The 7,502-nt window shown below is 40.9% G+C and overlaps 1 protein-coding gene across 1 annotated transcript; it reads right to left on the reverse strand.

The window, feature by feature from the left end:
• Nucleotides 1-220: 220 nt before the first annotated feature.
• Nucleotides 221-3,449, reverse strand: LOC125528967. Its single transcript, XM_048693387.1, has 3 exons — nucleotides 2,304-3,449; nucleotides 530-558; nucleotides 221-463 (listed from the first exon to the last, which is right to left on the reverse strand). The coding sequence occupies exons 1-3, from the start codon at nucleotides 3,433-3,435 to the stop codon at nucleotides 221-223; spliced, it is 1,404 nt and encodes a 467-aa protein (XP_048549344.1). The 5' UTR covers nucleotides 3,436-3,449.
• Nucleotides 3,450-7,502: the final 4,053 nt, after the last annotated feature.

Genomic DNA, 7,502 nt, shown 5'->3' on the forward strand with positions numbered 1-7,502 from the left:
AAGAGTCACCCTGCTGAAGAGCATGCTCCTGATGCACCACAGATAAGTAGAGAGCATCACTAGAGGGATGATAGCGCTAACAGAGATAAGACCCCATTGGTGCAACAGTGCCTAGGCCCATGAACTCCGAAGCAAACTAAGGGAGGACACTCGCAGTGAGAATAGCAGCAGCCCGAGCATCATCATTGGACCACTGAGTGTAAGCAGCCAGATCATCACGCTAGACGGAAAGAGCATCAGAATAAGCAGATACCTGTTGATCATAAGCACCAACTGCAGCAGCATCGAGAGCCTTGGCTGCATCCCGATCAGCTTGAGTGGCCTCAGCAGCAAGAACCGGCGGTACTGGCAGGGTAGGAGCCGCGGGAGCAATAGGGCAGGGCAGACAGGGGACCTCGCCGGAGAGAACACCCCACAGCAGAAGACCGCACATATGGAGTACAGCAAATATGAACAGAATGTCCTTAGGGTTAACAGAATGTCCAATTCATTTTATACCACTTGCAAGTTGCAACTAGCACTACACTACCTTGAGGGAAAACAGAACCAGTGTCTCGCCTACCCAAAGTTCAGTCATTACAACATACAGCCAGGAGTATGTGTAAAGTACCAGAGACTATTTCTTCCTGAGTGTCAAGCATCAATCCAAGAAACACAGCGAGTCACTAGCACAGCGAGTCACTAACATCTGCTCATTTCACATAATATACGAGACTTCACACTATTAAATCCGACAAGTTACACTTGACAGGACAGGTACATACAAGTAGAACGACCTACATATACCACATAGAAGAGCACCAGCATCAACAACATCACATGCCACAGCATACATAATAGAAGAAATTACCAACTACAATTTGAGCATCAACTAGGCAAGTCTGTATCTCAGCAAAATAGAAGAACTTCATCTAAGAAAAATAGAAGAACTTCCCTGTGCCAACTAGCCATGGCTGTGTCTCAGCAACCGGAATTTAACTCTTAATACCTGCAGAACAGTCAATGTCATCCCAGTCAAACAAATTTGAAGTGCTCTCTCACAGCAAAACAAATTTTATATGATCCCCAAAAATAAGCATTAACTTTTCCGTGGTGCAGATTATACAAAAAATATCCAAAGCTGAATCATCCAAGTATACAAGCTAATAATACAAATGGAGAACAACAATAAGGGAACATTTAGTGTGCATTGCCACCTATATGCTGACATGTTTTCAAGATTCTTGCTATATAACTACGTACGATCACAGTAGAAATTAGGAGATCGGTGGCTCACCACCTATCATCTGAGGCAAACAAACTGAACTTTTAAGATTGTCAACTCAATCCAGATTTACTTTTGTGTGCCAACCCATATGTGAGGCTCAAGTACAAATGGAAAATGGCACAAAGGCATGCTTCTTGAAAATGCATCTTGTAAATTGGGTAGCCAAGCAAAAAAAAGATATATGAAAAGATAAAATTACCTAAGTTGTTTGACCAAGATAGCACGTTAGCAGATCTAGTGTGTTCACAGTTTCAGATCCGCCCCTTTCGCCCCAACTCTCCTGCCTACAAGCAAAAGTAGCCCAAACCATATGAAAATTCTAAGAGAAGTTGAGTCCAGGATAGAAAATGAAGCCACATATATCGCCAGGTCCAAAAAAGAATGGTAAAATTGATTACATGTTCAGAGAAAATGCATTTATCCAGAATTATTGTCGAGTCAGTTTTGTAACAGTTATGACCATAAGGCCAAAATAAAATATGCACGGATTGGGAACCCAGAGTTCCGACACAAGCATTACATAGTGCTACATGAAATTAATGAACTAGTACTACTCTTCGATAAAAATAGAGCGCATGGTATTATGAATTGACGATTTCTATCAAGAACGATCAAGTTAAATTTTAATCTTGCAAGGAAAAATAGTGAATAAGAAAACATAACAAGCTTTAAGCCGCCTCCAGATGTTCCAATTGCTTAATTACTCTATTGCCACTTCCCAATTTTTAGAACCCCCCTGATGAAAAGATCATTACTAGCACATAATCGGACTTAGCCATTAGCAATGGCCAGGCATCAAAGCAATATTCCTGTTCTAGCTTTAATGGACGTCTATAATAAGAAGAAGAAACTAGACAACCATAAGATGACCAGATCAACAGAGGAACAAATAAACAATGTATTTTTATGTATCTAGCTCAATCCTAATAACAGGAACAATGTTACCGCAATAACGTACCAAAGGTAACTGGAATGAATACGAGCGAAACAAACTAATTCGACTTTTTTGCTTGTGCAATGTAGTAGGGGGTATTACCTGGAGTACAGAAATTTCTGTAGGGATAAAAGGTGTCATGACATATATTGTTTCTTTTAACAATATGTTTGATCTGCATTGAGTCGAGTTGGAGTGTGAAGTTGCCGGTCATAGTAGTGAGAACAATCACATTTGCGTCCTCATCATACCCGACGAAAAGTACAGAATCCATTCTCGTTGGAACCATACCCTCGAGTGGAATGGTTTTCTGCAGCAGCACCCATTCGAAAACACCATCACGGTTAGATTTCCTCTCCCATAATTCGATAGTGAGGTCCAACAAAACAGCGAGGCCAAGTCCATCATTCTCCATCCGTAAGAGCTGAAAACACCAGTTGTCGGTACCATGGTTTTCAACCGGCTTCTTGATCAGACCAAGACTTTGCATTTCCAAATCAAACACAAGGACATCACCTCCACGAATCAACAAGCAAAGTGCATTCCCGACAAGGATGCTGGGCCTTCTTAACCAAGACATTCCAGCTGTTTTCGTCATCGTCGAGAAAATATTTCCCCAAACACCAGACGCTGAGTCGTAGACAGAACAAAGTGCCGGTGTATTGTAGTCAGCAAAGATCAAAACCAATTTAAATGGGCTCGAGAAGCAATCTCCGTGGACATGCCCATCTTCGGCATTGACGCACAATACAGCGCCATGCCAGGCCCAGGAACGCCCCAACGTGCACCCTGGTGGAAAAGCCACAATGCGCTCTTCACCTGTGAGGGGATCCCACACGACGGTCTCAAGCTTATGCAGGTTGATTAGGAGAGAGAGGCCATGGCGGCAGCCCATGTATGCTTCATTTTGGTGGTAGGGTGTGCTGCTCTTGGGCAGGGAGAAGCGGGCAGCAGGGATGCGGTCTGGCGAGTCCATGGAAGGAATGAAGTTTTTAGCATACCCTCTGAAGAAGCCGAGCAGAGGAGGTTTCCGGTGATGCTTGCGGAAGCGTTTACGGAACTCGGGCTCGGAGAGGATGCTGCCCCACTGCTTGCATACAACGGACGCACGGGGGAGCGAGGATGGCTTTGGTGGGAGGCGGATGAGGATCTTGGTGAGGAGGTTGTCATCTCCGAGCACATCAGACAACGGGTCGGCTGGCGGCCTGGAACACAACAGCCTATTTCCATCCATAGACTGAGAACTGGGAGTGGGATTGACACTGACACAATAAAAGAAAATTTAATCAATTGACTGGTTTCTCCAATGATCTAGCACACATACGTACATCCATCCAGCACAGCATACACAAAGTAAGTAGCTGCTCTCACACATATGTACTCCCTCCGTTTCTTTTTACTCTGCATATAAGATTTGTCTGAAATCAAACTTTCTTAAGTTTGACCAAATTTATATAAAAAATATATTAAGATCTACAATAAAAAAGTTATATAATATAAAAATATTTTCATGATGCATGTAATGATATTGGTTTCAGATTGTGAATGTTGATATTTTTTTCTTATAAAGCTGGTAAAACTTTATGAAGTTTGACTTGAGATATGCAGAGTAAAAAGAAATGGAAGGAGTACATCCAGCACGACATAGCATACAAGAAATTAAGAGGGAGAGGAACTAGATGGGGAATTTTACCCTTGGACTTGGGGAATCTCAGCAGCAGGATCCGCCATCTCTTCTCCTCCCTCTCAATTGTTGCAGCAGGGGAGGAATGTTAGGGTTCAATCAGAAGGGGAAATCTGGCTAGGGTTTTATTGTACGGAAAAGTTAAGAAGACGGATGAAGAAGGATTGGATGGAGAGGAAGAGGAAGGAGAAGGGTTTGCAGACCTCGAATCGCCGGTGGGTGGCTTCACTCCGCCAGACGGGGCGGCGGGATCAGGTCGCCGGCGGCTCCGCTCCTCCTTTATCTCTTGGACCAACTGTGTGAGGGTGGAGATTAGGGACTGACGAACGAGGGGGTACACAGAATGTAGAGAAAAATCCTTATTTGACACTAACCTAAAATGAGGTTCCTTATTTGGCCCTGGAGAAAAAATCCCTTATTTGACATTCAGTATTAATTTATTTCCTTATGTGACACCGCTGTTGGTAAAGTTAGACCATTCCGTCAAAAAAATCGTGTGGACCAAAATACCCCTCTTCTAGTTGCTATCCTACATCAAACAAAGAAAACAAATCCCAACCCGAACCTGTCGCCCCCCACGTCTCTGTCTCGAGTCCCCACCCGAACCCTAGCGGCGGCGGCAACAGAGTGCTAGCTCGTGCCGTCGGCGGTGGCATAATATAGATTTACTTATTCTTGTATTATTCTTCCAACTATACAGGCTCACTGCTTTCCTATTGCTCATGTAGAGAACCACCAAAGAATAGGGGAAAGACAACCAAAACAGCTGAGGTATCCATTGTGCCTTGGAGGATGGAGCACCAACAAGAATGTGTTTTCCACCAAGGTTAGTAATTTTACACATATGCTCATGATTACATGAAAAAAATGTTGAATTCTAAGTAGCTTTCTGCTCACCATAGCCAAAGCTTAGAAACTACAACTAGGAAAAAGGGCAAACATGTTAACTCTAGTACTGCAACATCAAAAAGGTGATTACAACTAGTTTAGATTTACATTTTTGATTAAAGTAAAACTTGTTGAGTATTCTGGTTGCTTCCTACTCACCATAACAAAAGCTTGGAGAATACAGACAAAAAGGGAAAGGGGGGCAAATCTGAATCGGTTTGATCCAAGAGGTATTGTTTTTGTTTTTCGCTCACATGTTATGTATAATTTTTTTTTCATTTGCTAAATATTACTATTGCCATACATGTATAAGTGCAGACCTATAACCGTCTCAAATCAGTGGGAGCCAATTTCCATCCAGTTTCCTATGCCCGGCGATGAAACAAATGTTCCTGCGAAGGTTAGGGGCAAGAGTAAAAGAAAGAGTTTGCTGAAAAGATTCCTATGGTGCCACAAGACAGCCCAGCATGTGCACAAGAAACAAAAAATTAACCCTGCAAGCCCTTCAATGAGCACAAGAACCTCCATAAGCATGTGATTCTCATTTGTTTTCCTTTTATGTCATGGTTACTTTTGGAGGTTCTTTTGTGTTGCTCATGTGATGTACATGTGGACTTGACCTCATGTGTGAAACAATATGTGATGCATTCGCTGTGTACTACTTGTTGATGTATGTGGTAAGTGTGAACCTGAATGTGATGTATTCGTGAACATGGATGTTTCTAGTAGTTGTACATGTTGTGACGCATTTTGTATGTATATATATAAATTGTGTGAGATACGGGATCAAATTATAGGGGAGGTTCTACCCAATTTTTCATTTTTTCAATTAAAATCAGAGGATAATTTTTGGATTGAAATATGTTCGGTGACCAAATTATGGGGTCTTAATTGGTCATTTAACATGACCAAATATGCAACATCACTGTAGATATTGTCGCACATTTTTGGTCACCTTATGCACCAGGGGTAGAAAGGTCTCTTCGTGTCTGTCTTTAACACCGTTAGTTAACGAAATGCAGTAGAGTGTCATATTGGGAAAGAAATTTAGAGCAGATGTCAAATAGGGAAGAAAATTTTCTCCAGGGCCAAATAGGAAACCTTATCACAATTAATGTTGCTAAACCTCACTTTGATCCAAACCCAATTCAAATTCAAATTTAAAATAAAGTCAAATTATTATTTCCACGAACAGTAAAATAAAAATGTTTTCTAGGTTGCAAAATTTCACTAACTAACTGTCATGCATGAACCAACATTATTTGAATATTTGAAATGCCCTTAATCTATTTAAAATTGGACCAGCAACATTAAATTGAGACATTTCAATTTAAAAAATTAGCTAAACTATTCAGATTAAATTGAAACTTTGTGTGATACTTCAAAACCTTGTATAGTATTTATGTGCCAAATTTAATATTCACCAAAATTCAATTTGTACTAAAAGAAATTGCAAAACTAAGAAGAAATAATAAAACAGAAAAGGAAAAGAACATAAGGAAAATACACACTATGCACTTTGGCTCTAGGTCAACAGTGCGGCCCAGCCCACTGATGCGGCTTGAAACTGCGTCGGTATTTCCCTAAAGAGGAAGGGATGATGCAGTACATCTACGGTAGGTATTTCCCTTAGTTGTGAAACCAAGGTATCAATCCAGTAGGAGAACCAAGCAACACTATGTAAACGGCACCTGCACACAAAGAACAAATAGTTGCAACCGACGCGTAAGAGGGGTTGTCAATCCCTCCATGGTAAAAAGATAGTTAAATTTTTATGAGTTTGGATAAGTAGATCTGAATAAAACACGAAATAAAATAGGTAAAGAAAAAGTGCAGCAAGGTATTTTTGCGTTCTTGGAATAATATATCTGAAATAAAATACGGCAAAAGATAGATTGGAAAGCAAATATGATAAAAGATAGACCCGGGGCCGTAGATTTCACTAGTGGCTTCTCTCGAGAAAATAGCATACGGTGGGTAAACAAATTACTGTTGGGCAATGGATAGAAGAACAAATAATTATGACAATATCCAAGGCAATGATCATGTATATAGGCATCATGTCCAAGATTAGTAGACCAACGATTCTCCATCTACTACTATTACTCCAGACATCGACCGCTATCCAGCATGCATCTAGTGTATTAAGTTCATGGAGAAACAGAGTAATGCAATAAGAACGATGACATGATGTAGACAAGATCTATTCATGTAGGAATAGACCCCATATTTTTATCCTTAATAGCAACGATACATACGTGCCTTGCTACCCCTTTTGTCACTGGGTGAGGACACCGTATGATCGAACCCATCACAAAGCACCTCTTCCCATTGTAAGAAAAATCAATCTAGTTGGCCTAACTAAACCAAACATTCGGATAAGAAATACGAGGCTATAAATAATCATGCATATAAGAGATCAAAGAAGACTTAAATAATATTCATGGATATTGATCTGATCATAAACTCGAACTGAAGAAAATATGCCCTAGAGGCAATAATAAAGTTGTTATTTTATATTTCCTTATTCATGATAAAGGTTTATTATGTTGGGGAACGTAGCATAAATTCAAAATTTTCCTACGTGTCACCAAGATCTATCTATGGAGTCATCTAGCAACGAGGGAGGAGTGGATCTAGATACCCTTGTAGATCGCGCGCGGAAGCGTTCAAGAGAACGGGGTTGATGGAGTCGTACTCGTCGTGATCCAAATCACCGATGATCCTAG

The sequence above is a fragment of the Triticum urartu genome, unplaced genomic scaffold (genome assembly GCF_003073215.2).
Source record: "Triticum urartu cultivar G1812 unplaced genomic scaffold, Tu2.1 TuUngrouped_contig_5246, whole genome shotgun sequence".
Taxonomy (NCBI): domain Eukaryota; kingdom Viridiplantae; phylum Streptophyta; class Magnoliopsida; order Poales; family Poaceae; genus Triticum; species Triticum urartu.

Coding starts and splice junctions, on each gene's coding strand:
- LOC125528967 (XM_048693387.1), bottom strand. CDS start 3,435: ATGGATGGAAATAGGCTGTTGTGTTCCAGGCCGCCAGCCGACCCGTTG. Junction 559..2,303: donor CAGAAATTTCTGTACTCCAG/GTAATACCCCCT, acceptor AACTTTGGGTAG/GCGAGACACTGGTTCTGTTT. Junction 464..529: donor TGGTTCTGTTTTCCCTCAAG/GTAGTGTAGTGC, acceptor GTTAACCCTAAG/GACATTCTGTTCATATTTGC.